Source organism: Lagopus muta, chromosome 8 (genome assembly GCF_023343835.1).
Source record: "Lagopus muta isolate bLagMut1 chromosome 8, bLagMut1 primary, whole genome shotgun sequence".
Lineage (NCBI taxonomy): Eukaryota > Metazoa > Chordata > Aves > Galliformes > Phasianidae > Lagopus > Lagopus muta.
In genome coordinates this window covers 27,153,040-27,172,765 of record NC_064440.1, presented here as the reverse complement: position 1 = coordinate 27,172,765, position 19,726 = coordinate 27,153,040, and the positions used below count along the sequence as shown (strand labels likewise).

At 37.2% G+C, this 19,726-nt stretch overlaps 1 protein-coding gene across 3 annotated transcripts in view; it reads right to left on the bottom strand.

The window, feature by feature from the left end:
- Positions 1-19,726, bottom strand: part of HECW2 (HECT, C2 and WW domain containing E3 ubiquitin protein ligase 2) — a 176,624-nt gene that overhangs the window by 44,738 nt on the left and 112,160 nt on the right. For all 3 annotated transcript variants that reach the window (XM_048952762.1, XM_048952761.1, XM_048952763.1), the window contains 9 exons: positions 19,535-19,704; positions 16,861-17,003; positions 13,310-13,410; positions 11,231-12,568; positions 9,516-9,611; positions 5,623-5,773; positions 5,145-5,248; positions 2,838-2,962; positions 1,305-1,490 (listed from right to left, as the gene is read on the bottom strand). In XM_048952762.1, coding sequence (XP_048808719.1) covers positions 1,305-1,490; positions 2,838-2,962; positions 5,145-5,248; positions 5,623-5,773; positions 9,516-9,611; positions 11,231-12,568; positions 13,310-13,410; positions 16,861-17,003; positions 19,535-19,704 — 2,414 coding nt within the window. The remainder of the gene's footprint in view (positions 1-1,304; positions 1,491-2,837; positions 2,963-5,144; positions 5,249-5,622; positions 5,774-9,515; positions 9,612-11,230; positions 12,569-13,309; positions 13,411-16,860; positions 17,004-19,534; positions 19,705-19,726) is intronic.

Here is a 19,726-nt window from a genome sequence, read left to right as displayed (position 1 = left end):
ACATTTGTCATAACCTCACTGTTAGCAAACACAAGACATGAAAGCCAAAGGTCTAATATTCTAAATAGGGCACCTATTAATAGTCAATTGAAATTGTCATATTCTTCAGGAAAGAACCAGCCTCTGAAGGACCATACAAACAAGGATGATACAAATAAGAAAAGAGAGAGGAAGGCAAATAACGAGGTTAACATAATTGCACATCCCTAACAGGGTTTCTAAAGGAAAAACACAGTGCTTTCCAAAGTTAATAAATACAAGATGAAAACAATTCTCAAGTTCTTTTTCTAGCCTTCCGTTCAGAATCTGTCTGCAATCTTTTCAAGCATCAAAATCATTATTTACATGGACAGCATACCAGGACTGATAACATAAGAACTAATAAGCTTAGTTTGCATTCTCACACAAACCGATAAGTCTTATCACTTCCTCCCATGTTAATCATAGTCTATTTTTAAACTTCCTAGTCTAAATTTACATTAAAATTATATTACTACAAAAATTTGTCTGTTATTCTCTGATTTTCAAATATTTTATTAGAATTCCAGAAGTGACATTTGTTCTGCAGAACTTGCAACTATTCAAGATCTTCATTAATTAATGAAACTTCCTGCACAGTTTCTGTGTGGTTAACCAATACAGAGTCAGCAGAGTAAGTATCCCTGGGGCTATTGCAAGCGCATTAATATTATTTCAGAATCTGATGAATGCTGGAACTACTTAGCATTTGGATAGAGGATTCACCTAGGAAAACTGTTACATATTAAAGAAAAAAGACCAAATAATGCACACTAATAAATTTCACTTGAGATGCTAAGGTAGACAGTTAAAGAAGAAAGTTGATACAAATAACCCAACAATAACTCAATAAAATTCAGTAGATAAAAAAATTAAGTAAGCTTACATTTAAACTTTCTTCTGAGTACAAAGGCAAAACTCTAAAGTACTTTACTGACCTGCTTATATTTCCATACTAAATAATTATTTTCAGAAGAAGTTTTAAAATATCTGAAGGAATCCAAGTAACTTATCTCAGAGTGAAAAGACTATTGATTTTCTATTAATATTTCTTATACTGATTAATATTTACTTCTCAGTCTCCTTTTCCTCTTGCATAATATTTTGCCAGCATAAATAAGAAATTCCAATATTCTTTTGAAATAGGAAAAACATGCATCTTTACGTACATTGGGGAATCACGGCCATTTATGTTCCTTCTAGAGAACAGTAAGAAGAATCCTAACACTACAACATTCAAAAATCACACACTGAACAGAGATATAAGTGTGTCACTTATGAGTTACCTTGCCCTGATGGTCATGTTTCATTTCCCAACCTCTTGGCAGCTCCAGCTGTTTGTTAGCAAACATGTTTAGGAAGCCCACCAAATCACGATTATGCTGGTAGCGCTCAAAATGGTGGGTGTCCCGCCGGACTTTGGTGATCATGTGCTTCAGACACGTGTTATTTGTAAACATGCGGTAGGCACTCTGAAAAACATGGAACAATAATAATTTCACTACAAAAGACAACACTTCCGCTCTAAAAAGTGATCTTTTCTAACTATGCAGCAGTTATGAGAAACTGGTCATCCTTGTGCGGTTTTGGAATTAGTGTTCAATGTTTTGTTACATACAGTAACATACAATGCAGTAACTTGGACTCCATCTTACAAACACTTGTCCCATGAACTGTGAAGAATTTCGTAACATTAGAATTGCTTAAAAGATTAAGATCTCATAGGTATTCTAAGACTTCTGCAATAACAAGTCAATCATAGCCACAGAACGGTCATAAAGCTGGCAAGGCTTTCTGCAGAACAGAGACATGCTTGTAGAACTTAGCTCAGTTACATGTAAATCCACAGACTTCTCAAAAAAGAGGGGAAGAAAGAACCCTATAATTGCAAACCCATGTCTAATTTATCTAATAAAATTAAAATGATATAGTAAAAAGAGAGCACTGAGAGCAGAGAAAACTTCAAATAGAAGGGAAAAATAAACACTTTACACTTTTACTCCAGGAAAAAAAAAAGCCGACTGCAAATCAGATCTTTGTCCCAGAGCTGGCAATAGACAGAAGCTAAATCATAGGTCCTTCTATTGCAGTGTGTTGCTACCTAGACCACTCCGTGCTCCTATCTTTGTTTTCTGGCCAGAGGTCTTATCTGCTTCTGCCCTATTCCAAATACTGAAGATAAAGATGCATACTCCAAGTAGAATTTTTCAGATATGCACAGACGTGCATATCAGAACTGAATTTAAATCTATCAGTAATTTAAAAAAAAACTGCATAATTTACTAATGTGATTGCAAACAATAAATTATTCATCCCATTACATCTGTTCACAATATATATTCCTTATGAGAAGGAAAACAGGGAAAAGAGAAAAGGAAAATATACACTAACATGTCTTCTTGTTCACTGTGATCTCTGAAGTATTTTGATATAAATCAAGTAATTTGGGCGATACAAACCTTCCCATCAGCACCAAAATGACCACAAAGTAGAAACTTCATTTTCATTCAAAAAGAAAGTCCATCAGTCTTTGAACAACATAGTAATAAAGCTATTGCTTCAAAGAACAAGTCAGTTTGGTATTCTAAAAAAGATGCACAGCTGAGTAAAAAACAAAAACCTAAAAGGTCTAATGCCAAGTAGGACTTCTGTGGCAGCCCATCAACTGCAAGGAATGATGAGTGTTGCAGTTAATCCAGCTTCCCTATGTACTAGCAATATTTTACCATCAAACACTGAGTAACACCTCTGCATGCAAAACATCTCTGTATATAAAGATGCATTTATCGAAGTCTTTCACCTGAACAGACTGTACTCACAGGGTTAGAATGCAGCACTGTGAAGAACTCTGGGCTGATAAGAAATTTCACAGGGGGAGACTGGAGCAACAAAGTAAGCCTGGATCTGGAGGTAGAGTGAGGCAGCACATTCTCTCTTCGAAAATCTAACAGCAAAGTGAATGACAATTCACAACTCCAGTAATAAATATTACCAAAACACTACTGCAAACAACTATATTGTTTAGTTACACAAAAAAGAAAAACACTGGGTATACAATTGTATTGGTTTCATTACCCACATAAGCACACCTGAAATTCTTCTAATATCGGAATTTGTATCTAGAAGATCTAATTTGTTGCTTTTGGTGAAAAATCATTTAATAATAATGTTTTAAAATGCTTCCAATTATTTTGGTTACCAACCACATGCCTATATATAAATTGCCAAGAAGGTCCCTGTGTCAAGCCCACGGTGCTATATTGTAGCCGTACGCAGATAGCAGTCATTTTATAAATGCTGACCAATGCATACAGAACTCATCGTACATTTACAAAATGTTTCATTCTTTCTTCCTTAAAAAGCAAAATAAATTTAAAAAATCACTGCCAGTAACACCACTCTGATCCTGACACAGTACTTAAAATATTTAAGCAGCTTATGTAAGTTACAAACAGGTTGCCACAGGAGTACCTTTCACATTCAACTTTGAGTAAACATTTGCTTCTCCTCCTAGCAACTGTTGAAGTGCCCTGATTTCTCAACAGTATGAGGAACTGAACATACATAATGTGTAATATTTTCTACAACGTTATTTTCCTAACCACCTTTGAAAATCAATAGCATGTTTGGATGCACATTTTAAAGTAATGGAAAAATTGTAAGTTCAGATTGGGCCTCCAGCGTTTTTACTCCAGAATTTTACTCCACCTTCTACACATCACTGCTTCCTTCTTTTACATAACAGGGAATTTGCACAATTCCCCATCAAATAAACATTAATCACACAAAACACAGCTACCATGGATATAAAAGAATAACCCACAGACTGAGAAAGGAGAAGAAAGGCAGTGAATGAAACTCTAAGGGAAAAAAAGAATAAACTGTAAGTTAAAAGAAAAAAAAAGAGGAGGAAAAGAATGAGTGACATTCAAAACCCGGATGACTAAATACTATGGGAAAATAAGGGAATAAAGGATCTATTCATTCCGCCTATAAGAGGAAAACAGAAAATGGAAAGGAAATAAGTAAAGGGAAAGTAAGTGAGAAAAAAAAAGAATTTGAAAAACCAGCACACTCCCAAATGCTCCGATCTCTACAGAGTGACAGGAGCCTCTCACATCCTGGAAGATCCTGGGGTATCTTCTCATAGCTCATAGCTACTCATAGCTCCACTGTCTTAGATGGGTAATATGAAAACCAGGATGTGTCAGCTGGGTGGATTTTTTTTTTTTTTATTTTTTTTTTTTTATTTTTTGCAGTTGAGAGGCTTGCTAATTTGTTTTATGAAGGGCTTATTCAGTTGAATTTGCTGATTAGGCTGAGTTTGCTTTAAATTCATTTGTTAGAGGCACAACAAACCATCTAGCTGCTTCTGCAAAGGCCCAAACTGGCACATGAAAAAAGAAAAGGAAAAGGCTAGGGTAGAAATAAAGAAAACGAATAGAAAAGGGGCATTTGGCCAAATCACAGGTCCTGCAGTGACCTGAAATGCAAGAACAGTTAGCATTGCTTGGGCAATAGATGAGCTGAGAAAGGAGGATTACGGGAGAATGTAATGAGAATCTGCAGACAAAGAACAAAATGACACCCAGCTACAGAAGGGACCGGATGACTATCAAGGTAACTACACATTTATTAGTAAATTTGTAGTAGCAATATGACCAAGGAGAGAACTGCATAGCTAGAGGAAAAACAAGGAATGATGCTAAAAGAGTATTTTATAAAGATCTTTCCCAATGCATTCATTTGGAAAGTTAACACCAGGTAGTCAATCAATAACTAAGGACTAGGAGAAGAAAGAATTCTAGTTGTTTCTTGTCCTGTAGTATAACATTACAGAACGTGGCAGCCCATAAAATTCGTAACTCAGACACACTATTTTATACTCTCTCTGCTAATGTCCTATCTATGTTTTTACCCAGTCAGACACTGACAGAAAAAGGCTCTGAGCCTCCCATTCATCTTAGCACATCAAACAGGTTGCACCATAATCTTAAAAAACTAGACAGCAATGAAAACAAATTGCGACCCAGACTTCCATGACCAGAAAGTATGTCCTGCTCTATGTCATTATCTAAATCATCTGCAAGATGAAATCTACCTTTAGTGATTTTTTTTGTTTTTACCTGCATTAGAATGGTGAAAGTCAGTTTCCTCTCCAGCTCCATCCACTGCACTTGTATGCTCTTCAGGCCTGTCATTAGTCATTGTTCGGCGGATGCTCTGATACCTAGGGTTAGAAAACTGGACTTTATATGTAGTATATGGTAACTATGATCCAACTTGGGCTCTGAGGGACTCTAGTAATAAAGTTGGGCTTCCCCTGCTTTTCTGCCATGTAGGTTAACGTATACTGACATCTTTTAGTATTATAAGCATCTTCAATTTCCTAAAATCATTAGCAGATTTTTGTTAGCTGTTAAACACAGGTGAAATACGATAGGTTCAGAAGCCCATGTGCATTCTAAAAGGAACAACCACATAAAAATAAGCATACATGGCCAGCTGCAATAGCAACTAGGACCTGGTCTTTCTACTTGGTCTTACAGTGGTAAGTGAAGTTTTGCAAACACATAATTCACAAACAGTAATGGTAATTCTTACCGGCGATTCAGCTGTTCCATTTGCTGTATGGAATTTGATCTCTGGAGAATCTGTGGGGCTGGAGGGGCTGTGGGTCGCTGCCAAGTTGTTGTCCTGTTCACGTGATCAACATAAAATATCCGTCCATGGCTGTCAATTCGAGCCTCCCAGTCTAAATAGTAATAAAATACTGTGAGCTATAGGGAGTTTGGGCTTTATTTCAGCATTTGTTTTACTTTTTTGTTATATCTTTTACAGGATGACTTCAGCACAAAACTTTCTCACTGAAGGGCTAAAAGACACAGCTTTTCCCTGATTTTATCCCCTAAATCAAACTCTTCATGAGTTCTATGGAACCCATATGTAACAGCATAGAGAAATGAATAAAAACAAGCCCTCAATAAACAGTGATTGTCCTAGAAAAAAATAAATAAATGTATTTAATCTAATTCTCTTAGACTAGAGCACTTAAAGATGAGATCTCTGAGGCTTATTTGAGTACAATAAGCCAATGCCCAAATGTCAAAAATCTTGCAAAGCTTGACACACCTGTCACTGATTTTCCCCAGCTAAAAGTAGCAGTAATGAAACAGATGCCAGCGCTCTTCCTGGGTGTTGCATGTACCTATGATATAAATAAGCAGTGTTGCCAGAGAAGGTGAATTATAGTTATCAAACACCTTCATATACTAAATGCATGTAGCAGAATTGCAGATCCTGCAATGATCATAGCAAATTCACCTTGTTGTCCAAGCAGTAACTATAATGCTGGTTTTGCTACACAAACTACAAACAACATTAGAAGTCTAGCACAGACTGTGATGGTATCCTGCAACTGGTGCTGTAGAAGACCAGAATATAATATCAGTAACTACTGTAAAATGGGAACCATTGTTTTATCAACAATATCTAACATTCAGCCATGTTGAAAGAAAGAAGATGGCAGCATAAGATCCCCTGAATGCGGTTCTTCCCCTCTGTCCATAGAATACATGTGATTTCACAAAAAACCTGGAACATATTTAGCGTGTCAGATAAAAAGAAGTCTTTAAAAGCTCAAAAGGTTTATAGAAGAGACTTTCTATATTTCAAGTCCACATGGAAACTTCAGTAACTGCAGAAAAATTTAAAAACCAGAGGCAGGCAACCAATTCTAAATGACCACTGCTTTGCAAGGAGAGAAGACAGAAGTATCTTTACAGCAAGAGAAAAAATGAAATTCTACTGCCAGCTACTGAACAGTGACAGCCTTAAAACCTCAGGCTGTATGTGTGCTCTGATTTATGTCAGCAACTGGAGGTAGCTAAGTGGCTCACTGCATGACAATGTGGGGTCTGAGTTGAATCACAAAGAAGTTAAAAAAAAAAAAAAAGCAAACAGATTATGAGATAAATGGAACCTGTCATATCTGCATGACTGCTGTGTATTTCAGCCTACCATAACGCAGTTGTTCTTATTTCTCTATGGTGCATGATCAGAACAGCCTATTAGTGATTAGAGTATTATTACTGTAAATGAACTACGTAGAAAGCAACATAATGGGATAGGAATAAAGAGAATTGTTTTAAGGATTAAATTTCAATTCCAGGAGAAAATAAATGTGTTGACTTCATCTTTCTCCAAGTCCACATTAAAAACCCACAATTTTGCACTATGTTGTGAATTAAAAGTTCAAAATAAACAAAATTGCATCAATGCCAAGGTTATGGATTCATCACTGCACTTGCTATTTAACAGGTAACACATTTCAAAGTTACTCCGAAAGAAGAAAAAATAATTTAATTTCTCACTCAAAAAACCAAACGCTTCAGCATGCTCTGAAGGACCTTCGGTTTGTTCTCCCCATAAAGAAAAAAAAATTAAAAAGACAGAAACAGATGCTTCAGAGCAAAGATTTCATTTCAAAAGATCAGTACCTATCTACTGATGAAATAAAAACACACATTTCATTATTCAGCTTAGATTTCAAACCCTTACACACTGTATAGCAGTGGACCATTCTCCTGTGGTGATTACATACGTCCAGTTCCAACACAGTCATCACCTCTGTAACGTGTTTGAGGAAAATAAGAAGTTTTGCCTTCATTCATTTTTAACTACTCAAGTCTGAACAGTTGTGCAATGGGTCCTGAAGTAAATAAAGCACGCCTCCATCACTACTGTGATGACAAGGATGTTTTGCCATAGTCTAATTGTAGCTACCAATAGTGTTACAAAGAACTTAGCTTGCTGAACTGCAAAATTGTATTTAATCAAGGGTGTGCCATGTTACTTGCTGACCGTTCCCTAGGAATGTTATAGCACAGTGTTACATGTTCTAGACAGACATAGGAGGTATAGCCTGCCCTAGAGATCTGTTCTGGGCAGAGATGCAGGGAGAAAAACCAAATCTCGGAAACAATTAGTATTTAAGATTTCATTCACATTAACAGATGAACGATTACCATAACTGTGGCACTGGGCTTTGATTTTAAAGGTGTGTATGCTGGTGTGTAAGCATTTATATGCCTGTGCGTGACTGTGTAAAATCCCAGCAAATGTCAGAAATGTTACAATTCCACACAGCCAGACTTTCTCCATTAATATTGCAATATTTTTCCCAAGTAGATACTGTAGTGTACAGTTTGCTTCTGAAACACACAACCATGGTACTGCAGAGGTTATCTCTAAGCATTCCTAACTTATTACATCTGATCTTCCATAATGTTCTCTCTCCTTTTCAGTATGAAAATGATAAAAATTCAAATGAAGTATATCTCTCAGTCACTATTTTGTGAAAAATAACTCTGGATTATTGAGGTGGCAGTTAATTGACTTCAGGACCTGTGCAGAGGACTAATTGGTTATATGCACTGTTTATAACAGAATCAGCAGGGAGCAAAATATTCACATCGCCCTGACATGGATGTTGCGTTGAGGGACATGGTTTAGTAGGAGCTATTGGGAATAGGTGAACGGTTGGACTGGGTGATCTTTTAGGTCTTTTCCAACCTTAGTGATTCTATGATTCTATGATTCTATGACATTCCAACACATTTCTATCCGTGTTCTGCTACGCAACTCTCTACAATCACCCCCTCCAGTTACCAGGCAAACTCAGTCCCTTTCCACAAAGTGGATTGGGTTCTATTCATTTTACATTAAATATATGAATTCCTGGCTTCTTTAAAGTCATAGAGCTTTGTCACTGAGTTCACTGGGCTGAAATTTGATTTTTTCTTTCTTTTGTTTTCATTGTCTTTCATTTCCCCATTAGTTATGTACATTTGTTTTTAATCCTACCCACCTTTTTAAGTATCTAATACTAAACAGATCATCACTGCTACAAGTTCAATTAAATGCATCAGTTCAAAATTGGGAAAAATGTATTTTCTATGTATATTATAGATACAACAATTCCTCAATCAATTTAGCTCATCCAGCAATTACATAACACCCAAGTTTATTCAAAAGCCTTTGACAGTGCCTCAGAAAATGCAAGGAAAACACAATTCATGTAATCTGTAAAGACAGAAAGATGTTATTTGTTTCTTTGTAAATCATCACTACACATGACATTCTTGTAGATTTCAGTGTGCTTGATATCTTGCCCCCTCACAAAGCCTGCCACCTCACTTCCCTCCTCACTTGCTCTGCATTTTTAAAAGGCAGCATCACACCTTCCTAATATTCTGCAAATTTTGCTTAGCAAGTCCGTTTACATCAGGTACAATTATTCATCACACATCCTGATAGTTTGCAGACTGAGCACAATGCCTTCCATGGGAACAGCACTACACTTAATCATCATCCTTCCTCATTTAGAGCTTCTCAGATGTTCATTTGCAGTTCTCACATTTAAAAATGAAACATAATGAGATCTCATTAATGGCATTCTGGCAGCTTATCCCTCCATTAAAGTATGAGGAACCTACTTGGTGGTAGTGCCTCATCCACTCGCTGGTACCGGCTAACATCCTGACGTACTGAAGGCAGTGACCTTAAGGGCTGATGGCCATTGGCTTGAGCACCTAGAATCAAAATGCCCACAGATTATGTCTCAGTCAATGTGGGTAGTCAATGTAGGGTAAAACCTACAATTGTCTCTGAAGTGAACAAGGCATGCTAAAAACTTCCACAGGACTATGACATTTTAGGATATACCTAAGAGTCATTGGCTTTTCTGGCAAAGTAAGTAAAGTCTATACTTCAGGTTTTCTCTGGCATACTCTGCAATTCTTGTCCAGAAAACATCACTTCTTGGGACACACCAAATCCTCCTTTCACCAAGAGAAAGACCACAGACAGCCATGTGCACCCAAGCCATATTCCAGCAAAGGACATGGCCACCACAGAAACCTGAGGTGAGGTGACACTGCTCATTGATTTTCCTTGGTGCAGCAACATTGATTAGCTAGGATCTGACTGATTACTAGGATCTGACTACTAGTGAAGAGTCTTAAATGTCTAGAAAATGACGCAAAAGAATGTATTGTACTATTTGTTATTTTAATATCAAAATTAATTCTTTCCAAATCAAAGAGTTGCATATGGGGAGAAGAAATGAATAGACCTATGATTTTTCTCCCACAAACAGGTATAACCATAACCCATACAGAAGGAAATGTACTTGCAGGGTTTAAGGAAGAGAATTCATTTGTGCTTACCTCATTTTCCCCCTCCTCTTCTAACAGATTCACAACTAGTGTTCCCTAAGATTTCTGGTGCAGTATTTGGCACTCAAAAGTGAAAAAATAATTTGCTCTTCAAGATTACTAATTTTCAACAAACTTTTAGGATAAACATAATTTACTACAAATGTACCCAGAACAGGACGTACTTCAAAGATAGGGAAATTAACCAAAACATGTGAAATGTTATTAAAAAGAGGTGTTCAGAAATCCAACTTGGTTGCATGTACTTGATCATGCCCACTTCAATCCCCGAAGAAAGGGAATGGGTAATAAATTGTGAAATTAGCTTGAAAAAAATCTACTATGGACACAAGTCAACTTCCAGTGATTTTAGTGAGAGTCAAAATCCTCAACTGTTAAACTAATCTTACAATTGGGAATAGCTTTACAGTCTTGAGTAATGCATTCCTCTCTGCCCATGATTCCTGCTATGTTAGGATGTGCCTAAACTGACAATAAAGTGCAAAAGGTAAGACAGAAGCTGAGGTGTGACTAGAATAACTCTTTTTATAACTCTTTTTTCAGATTTTATTTTTTAATTATCCTTACATTTTAGTGCTTATATATAGTTTTTCTTCCCCCTATAAACATGCTGGAGAAAAGATCTAAGTATGAATTCTAGATTGCATTATATAGTTTGGGGATCCATCTGTGACCTCCCAATTACCATTCTGATGAGCAAGCAAGACAATATTGTGAAATACATTCCTCCTCTTCATTCTCCTTCTTAATACTCTCTTGAGAATTAAAATATATCCAATTTCAAAACAAATGTCTTGTTTTGAAATATTTCAGTTTTGATGTTTAAGAGTCTCTTAAACAAAGCAGTGTCTCAAAGAAAGACAAATCTTTAAGTATAATGACATTGAGAACTCGTTATTTTCAGATGTTTGTTTTTAAATAGTATTTTTTGACTGCAGAAAGGTCACTTCATAAAGTGCTCCTACAGTTGTTACCTCCAGTAGCTCCTTCAACCTCTGCTGTGGCACCCTCACAAGGTGCTTGGGCTCCTTCTGTTTCTTCATCCTGAGACTGGCTATTAGCAGCTGCTGCCTGCAGGCTTCTTCTTCTTTGCCAGACTTCTTCTGCATCCTCTTGGTCTAGTAATTCACCTCCCTCAGCCTCCTGTACTTCCTCCTGAGGTAACTGTACTGCAGGCAAAGAACCAGAAGTACTTGGAGAGTCCTGTGTTTCAGCAACTGGCTCAGTCCTGGGCACATCAGTGGCACAAGCTCCCTCTTCTTCTTCCTGAGAAGAAAACGCTGGAGTCTCAGGAAACCTGGCACTTTCAAAAGAAGAGCGCATTTCAACTGAAGAACGCCGCACAGTTACACTTTCATTACAGGAGCTGTCTGCCCCTTCCACATCACTCTCCCCTTCCTGCCGGGTGCTAGCCTCACTGACACTTTCTGTGCGAGCAGGATCGCTCTGCTCAGTTTCTGATGACAGCTGGGAAGGTTCGGACCCTTGATCAATAGATTCTGTTTCACTAACACCCCTTCTGCTCCCAGCAGCAGCATCAGCAGCTCCTGTGTCTGTACTACCGGGAGGTTGCTCTGCCTCCTGCACAGCATAAGAGTCATTGCCAGCCTGCTCTGCCGGTGTTTCACTCTGAGAACCTTGCAGGCTTTCACCTTCAACTAACTGTGATGGTGGAAGCTCCGGCAGGCTCTCTGGCTGGTCATCAGTTGAGGGCAAAGGAGCTTCAGAGGCTGAAACATTTTCATTCTCTGCAGGCCCTTGTGTTACCTGATCTGATGAGTAACTTAAACCATTTCTTTCAACATTTCTAGTAGCACCATTAAGCATTACTAAGCCACCATCATCTTCCAAGGAAGATGGGAAACCCAGGTCCTGATGTAGCTCGTGCTCCTCCTCATCTGAGTCAATGTGAAGCATTGCATTAAGTCTTGTGTCAGTAGGGAAGCTACTCCTCAGTTTTGGAGAGGCTCCACGAGGACGCTCGCCACAGGCAGATGTCCCAGGTCTGGGATGATCATTGTGTTCTATTGCATCCAGGTAGTCATTCAGTGAGTCCTGGCGACCTCTTGTAGGTGACGATCTTGAAGCACCAGAGGTTAATTCATCCTGATCTGTTTCTAGTGTTGTACTAGTCCTTAAAGGATGCCTCTGGATTGTTTCTCCAGAAGAGTCCTCAAGGACTGGACCATTGGAACACACCGTGGAAGTATCGTGATGTCCTGCTGGCATGTCCTCATCATCAGAAGGGCTGCCCAAGTCTCCATTTACAGAGTTCACTCCTAGCAAAGTGCCAACTGTTTCTGGTGAAGCATCTGCAGGGACACAAATATTGAATATGAAATATGCAATGCAGCCACCATCAGCTCATTCTACTTTTGCAGCATCACAGAAGGGATATAAAAATACACATCTTTCAAGATGTAGACTTATTTTAATCAGACAACTAAGTGAAGAAAATACAGTTAAAATAATGCAGATATCTACACTATCGTAATAGCAATCACAGAACTTTCTCCGTACAATCTATCCTAGTCTTTAGCAAAATTTCACAGGCATAAAATATTACTCCCATTTTGCTTTCAAAAGTAACAGCATTGCAAAGCATCTTGCCAAACTGTCTGTAAAACCAGCCTCACAAAAAAAGGAACCATTTTTTCTATAGCATCTCTCTTATACTCAGCAGTGGGATTTAAATAAAACTAGTCGTCCTTAGCACTACACAAACCAACAGCTAAAACCACATTCAGACTCACAGACTGTGCACAGATATCAAATTCTATACACAACAGTTATTTTGAGGAAATCGGACTTTTCTACTGCAAAGAATGGGAATCTACACAGGGTAAATGAATGAATGTTGGTGTTTTGGAAATCTAATCTCCCAAGTCACGTCCAACATATCTAAAATATGAATCCCACAAGCAAAAAGCAAGAATAGAGGCCACATAACTAAATGAGACACTTAATTTTAATAGGTAACCTTAGAAATACAAATATATGTAACTACTCTTCATTTAACTATTTGGAGACCCAGGTCACTGCCAAATTCTCACCTTCATGAACTGAAGATGTGATTTCCACTTTGAACTGGAGATATCCACTTACATGATCTGCTGGCAGCCTTCTACCGAGATTATAGCTGAGAATCTGGTCTCTGCAAAAATAAAGGTACTGTTGGCTTTGGGGTTGCTTTTTTTTGGTCTCTTGCTTGATTTTTTCAAATTTTAACTAGTTTTATTTTTCTAACATTTTGTATGAGAAGTGCTTATCAGGCAGAGTCAATGTGATAGAAGGTAACTTAATTAACACCTTAAAAATTAACCGCATTCACTGGCTTGTGTGGAAAAGCACAAACATCAACAATGGTGTAACTTATTTTTTGTGAACATATGAAAGAGCCTAACAAATGACAATATTTTTCAAATATGTACTGTGGAATTCTCACACATTTCAAAATCTGTTTTTAATTCAAAAACAGACCACACTGAAAAGGATCTTTTTTCTTTACCTTCTCCTCCCTCCAACAAAAAATTTCTTATATTATTAATAAAAACCTTTTACTTTTTGCAAGCCTTCTGCCCCCTTGTGGGTTCTACTGTAAAACAAACAAAAAAGCCAAACAACCTCTTCAAATTTTAGTTCTTATTCAATAAAGCACTTCTGTATCTGCCTAAGCACACTGCCATTTAGAAAAGCTTTTAATGCTCAGATTTCACAGTGTTATTGACTTCAGTAGGACTGAGACTTGATTAGATACCTGTATCAGCTTTAGACTTAGCATATGGTCCTAGATTCTTACTATGCACGGCCAGAATGTACAGTCCCAATCACCTTCCACACAGTTGAAGAGAGAGGAGGGGGCTGCTGAAAACCACCATGGAAAATCAGTGCTATTTCTGCAATTGCATTTGTACTGGTACAAACACCTCTTCTTTACTGAGAGCATTCTTACTGCGACAAGCGATAGACTAAAAGGCAACTCCTAAGATAAACTGCAGCTGGTTAGCTACAAACATTACTTTAAGTCCTGAGCAGATAACTTGAGGCAAAGCAGCATCTCCACATTGCTCTACAGAACACGACTTCAAATCATCACAGATATGTTTCTTGAATCTGTGTCACAGATTCATTGCTCAGCACTCCAACTGCAATTCTTCAGTTAGAATTGGGAGTGTCTTCAAAAGATTCTTTTACATAAGGTTTACAATGCCATAGGCAATAAAGATTAGAGAAAGCCATGACATAAATAACATCTACTGTGGTCTAAATCAATACACGATCATTCTTAAGCTCATGTATGGTATTTTCCATGGAATTTAAGGAGACATTGGCCATCTCACTATGAAAAAAAACTTGTAAGCTATACCAACAGTTAAAGGCCAAAGTCTACTGCAATCTGCCTAAAAATAAGTTCTAAGAAGTTCTGGAGTTCATCTTTTCATTCATACTGATATATGCAAAGGCAAGTTAAGCATATGGTACACTATAATTCCTTTGACATGTATTTCAAGCTCACACTTAAATCCAGTAGAGGATTTCAACCATTACTGACATCATAAAAATAAAGAGGAAGAGGGTGACGTATGTTTCACTCACTTGACAAAAACTAGAATAAGAGAATGATAACAACTGATTGTATACGTGGTACAGTTCTACTTCCTGTCTGTACTGCTCACTCCTTCCCTTTGCAAGACTTCTAGTGAAAGACTGTCTATCCTTAGCATATCTAGGAAAACAGGTACCTGACAAATGATTGGTATTAAAAACAACAACAACAAAAAAAAAAAAAAAAAAAAAAAAAAAAGCAAAAAAAAAGCAGGCAAATAAATTACAGATAAATAGGAAAAATACCTTTAAGAACATTAGTTTTAACGTTAGTTTTAACATGAGGATGGCAAAACAAAACTGAATACTTACCTATATTCTTGCTACATATTTATTATACTGCCCTTCCTATTCTAAACAGAAGTATGGAGAAGAAAACAGGAAATGTCTTCCACAACTTTGGTTTGAAAAAAAAACAAACAAGAACTGACGAATGTAGCAAAAAGGCTTTACTTCCCACTACTAGGAATCCCAGATATATGCCAAAACATTTTGGGATTACAGCATGGAAATGAAATCCCTGAACTTGGTCTTGAAATCAACATCATTCTCCTATTTTTGAGTGTCCATAGTGTGCAAATTTATTAGAAAAAGCTGTTTTCTCCAATATATTATAAGTTGTTGAAACTCAGAGATGAAGCATTTCTTAGTAAAGTTAAATTTTATGCACTTAAGCAGAGCTTCTTTTTCTTTTTTAAAAATAAATTATCAGAAGACATCATCAGAATCTTACGCTACTCTTACAATTTTATTCTTACTTTACTTACCAGTGTAACCATCACTTTGGAAACTTAAAGCTGAAAACTGTTTTCAAACTGAATTTGCTTTTCTCCAGTTATGCAACTTGTTACTTTGATGAGAATATCTGTGAAAAAGGAGGCCAGTTGTTTATATCCTGCTTTTTGTGCAAAAGCTTGATGATGCTGCCATTCCCTTAAACTCTCAAGGAAGAATACAGACATTTTTTACCATCATTTCTCAAAGGCCTCATCCAGTGGCCATTTAAGATTAATGGCAACTCATTAGCTTTGAGTTAGCTCCTATACAAAATACATTGGAACAATTCTGTCTCTCTCTCTGTCTTTTGAGAAATTATTTTTTCTAATCTGCCAAACAGAACATATAACCGAGAAAAGTCTCTGGCAAAACAACAAACCCTGCCCTTACTACATTCTCTTAAATGTGAAATTACACATTTGCTTACACTGCTGCATCTCTTGCAAACCTCCAACCGTTTGCTTCATCTCTGCAAAATATCACAGTGCCTAAGCACCAACTCCCAGGCTCTTTCAAGTATGTATGGTTTTCCAATGGCCTACTTTGATCATCCACTTGACTGTACTATACCTACTCCAGTAATCATCTCAAAGAAAAAAATACCTTAAAAAATTTCAAGTTGAGTTTCTTCTTTAAACAATAATAGATAGCTATCCAAAAAATGAACAATTTTTTTAAAATGGACAATTTTGAGTCTCATCAGTGCTCTATTCATAGCATGAGGCAATTTTAATTTGTTAGTATTACTAGCACTGAAAAATAAAGATTCACAGCTTTGCAGTTCTGACCAACTAGTTGATTAAATATTAAATCTCTCAATGTTATACTGACAACTTCATTGAGTAACAAAAGTGAGAAAATAAAACTTGCTTGTTCTAAGAAATTTGCACACAATTATATAGCATTGTGATAATGCTCTGTTTCTAGGTTGGCGAGCCATAAGTTAACATTTTTGTGATGGCAATGATTTTTTGTGTAAAGATACCAGAGTTGGAAACAAATTACAGAGAAAAATACATGCAAACACATACACATGCATTCAGAATGGGGTGAGAAACACCACCATCTTCCAATTAGGCATTAAGGATATTAAAATTCCAACTAAATTTCTTACTACTGTTGCAATACAAATTGTGACTGTGCCAGTAAGCCAGAAAGGCTGCTCTGTGCCAGCAACCTATATGTTGAGTCTCCCTCAAGCATTAAGAATGTATTAATTTACCCAATTGCATGCCTCTCCAACAGTCTCTGAACTGGTATAGTTAACTTCCCAAGAAAGCGTTTGATGATTGGACGACTCTTGGCAAATTTGTCTTTAACTTCAATTTCCAGGACATCTGTTAGAAGTGCAACAAAAGAATATTTCTGGAAGGAAAGAACATATTTGACACGATATCAATATACCTTTATTCAGAAAGCATGTATGCAATTACTACTAGCTTGTGGTAAACTCTGACAGCATTAACTGAGGACTACAGTGGTTTCCACACTATAAAATAATGCCTTCCATACTATAAAATAATGTCAACACCACTATTAAGCACTGTATTTTTGCACGTGTAACTAGCTAGAAAGCAAAAACCTTTTTACCATTCCTAGAAAATATATTCTCACTAAGAAGTTGCACTGGACAACAGCACTTTGATGGTCCTGTTCAGAACAGAGAAAACAACGCATCCTAGAGGCTGCCTCAAGATGGATAGTTGAAATAACGAAGATAAGAAATATTCACTGTACACTATTAGAGTATAGAAGACTAGCAGGGTCAGTGCAGAAGAAAGGAGAGTTTCATTCCAGACATGTTTAGCAAACTTTCCTTCCAACATCCTGTTTTGTGGTCCTTTTTAGAATGTGCTACAGGATATCAGTAGGGCAATCTGTAGGCCATATTTTCATGAGCACTGAAAATAAAGAAGGATAATTTTCTGTAGATTTTCACTCCAAAGTTCAAAAATTTTCCCAATAAGCTCCAACAGTTTTTCCTGAACTTGGGGCCTTTATACAAGATGGCATTAATTTATTTAAAAAATTGTTATGTCTGGTAAGATTTTCCTTCCACCATCCCCTTTGAGGGAACACTGTCACAGTCACTCTCTTCGGCCTAGCTTCAAATTTCCTTATGCTCATGAATAATTCATACTTGACATCTGTGCTGTTCTGCCAATCCTGCAAATGGTCAAGATTCAACAGTGGTACTGGGCACATATGTGAGCAGGCATGTCAGCAGGGATGCACACATAACGTAATGTGATGACAAATTCTAACAAAAAAGCAGGCTGAGGAACCTCTAGATTTTTTAAAAATTCAAACAAAAATAGCATGGGTAAAATCTACTGAAAAGCTAAAGTCATCTGTTACACTTCCCCTGTTTGCCACCTTTAAGACCTCTGAGAAAATCAAAAGCTGAATACAAAGTCATAAGCATCTAGTTAGCTAGACGATAATGTATTGAATAAGAAACAAAAGAAGGAATAACTCTTCAGCTCAGTTGTAGACAGTGGCTAAAAATGTTGAAAAACAATAATTAGATTAGGTTAGGAACAAAAAAGCATTATCATGCTGGGTAGAGCTGTGATAAATACAACTTAAAATTTGTGTCTTGGTTTGGTACAAAACTGCGATTTTGCAGAAAGGAGTGGATATAAAATTGGATCAATTCTGCACCACTAAAACAGCATATGTAACGAGATCATAAGCTGGTCTCATCAGATTGCTACAAGGAAGATACAGCAGTTAAAGCAAGTTGATGTAATACGTGCACCAGTGAACATTATCACTTTTCTAATACGCTTCAAAAAACAAGAAGAACTGAAGGGGAAAAAAAAGGGGAAAGAGCAAGAATAGTTTTTCTTCCTATGTACTGAGTAAAGAAACAAATGGATAGAAAGGTGAGGAATCTAGAGACAAAAGTCCTGGTTTTTAAGATCTGAAGTTTTCCATAAATCCAGAGTCTTTCCCACAACAGAATACCCCAGAGTAGTGCTAATGTTGGCCCGGCTCCATTCTTTTCTACTGTTTCTTTGATTTAATAATAATAATAAATTATAATTTCTGGAAGCATTCTCACAGTCCAGCTCAATTTTCCAATCTTCCTAAAGAATACAGTAACGTTCAAATAATAGCATAGGCATCATTGGAAAACATGCACAGACCAAGAAGGCTGCTAGCCAGTCCTGAAACATTTACAAACTATTGCCATTTTCCCACACAAGCATTTCAAAGATGTGGCCTTGCTCAGAGAGTTACAGGTAGTTCAAAGTTCCTTCTCTGAGACCTGCTCAGCTCACCCAAAATCAATAAATCAGAAAAACTGGGCTCTGCCCAACCACCCTCTGCCCCCAGTCCTTTCTAAGCTGCACTGTGATGCCTCCCCAGGCTTTTCCTTGCACAGCAGCACTTAGAGAGCTCCAAAGAGCATCCGCTCTGCCTGGCAAAATTGAATGCTTGCCACCTGCTACGCACAGTGAGGATATCATTTCCAAATGAGCAGTCATTGCCATCACTAGGCATAAATGCCCACTTATTGTACCTTTTCTTAAAGAGTCATTTCACAACATATGATTCATTTTAATTAATTTATTTTTTGCCATTTCAACTGATCTATTGGGCTGCTGAGTGATTCCAACTCCTTTTAGCAGAGAAGCGAATGAAAAACCTCACAGTCATACTGCTTAAACACAGGGCATAATCACACAGATGATAGCTGTTTCTATCCAACAACAGGGTTCCTAAAATTACTACAATTTCTGTGTCCATTTAAATAGCTAGCTACAAAATAACTTCCCAGCCTTTAGAGAGTAAAGACTGATGCATAAAGAGAAAATACAAGCCTGGTAGATGATACAAGATGATACACTGCATCAACTTGCAGAGAGCTCTCAAAAGGCATACATTACCTCTCTGTGCCAAACAGGGTTAGTTGTGTTACTGATGATAGTCGATCTTCTTTCCTGACCATGATGAGCAAATGTAGGAAATGTACTTTTCTTGCCCGGCTGGATGGACATCTTTAAATAAGGATCGGGGTTGAAGAACATGCCTTTTTTAAGTCCAACTGCTCTAATATCTTAAAAGCAAAACAAGGAAAG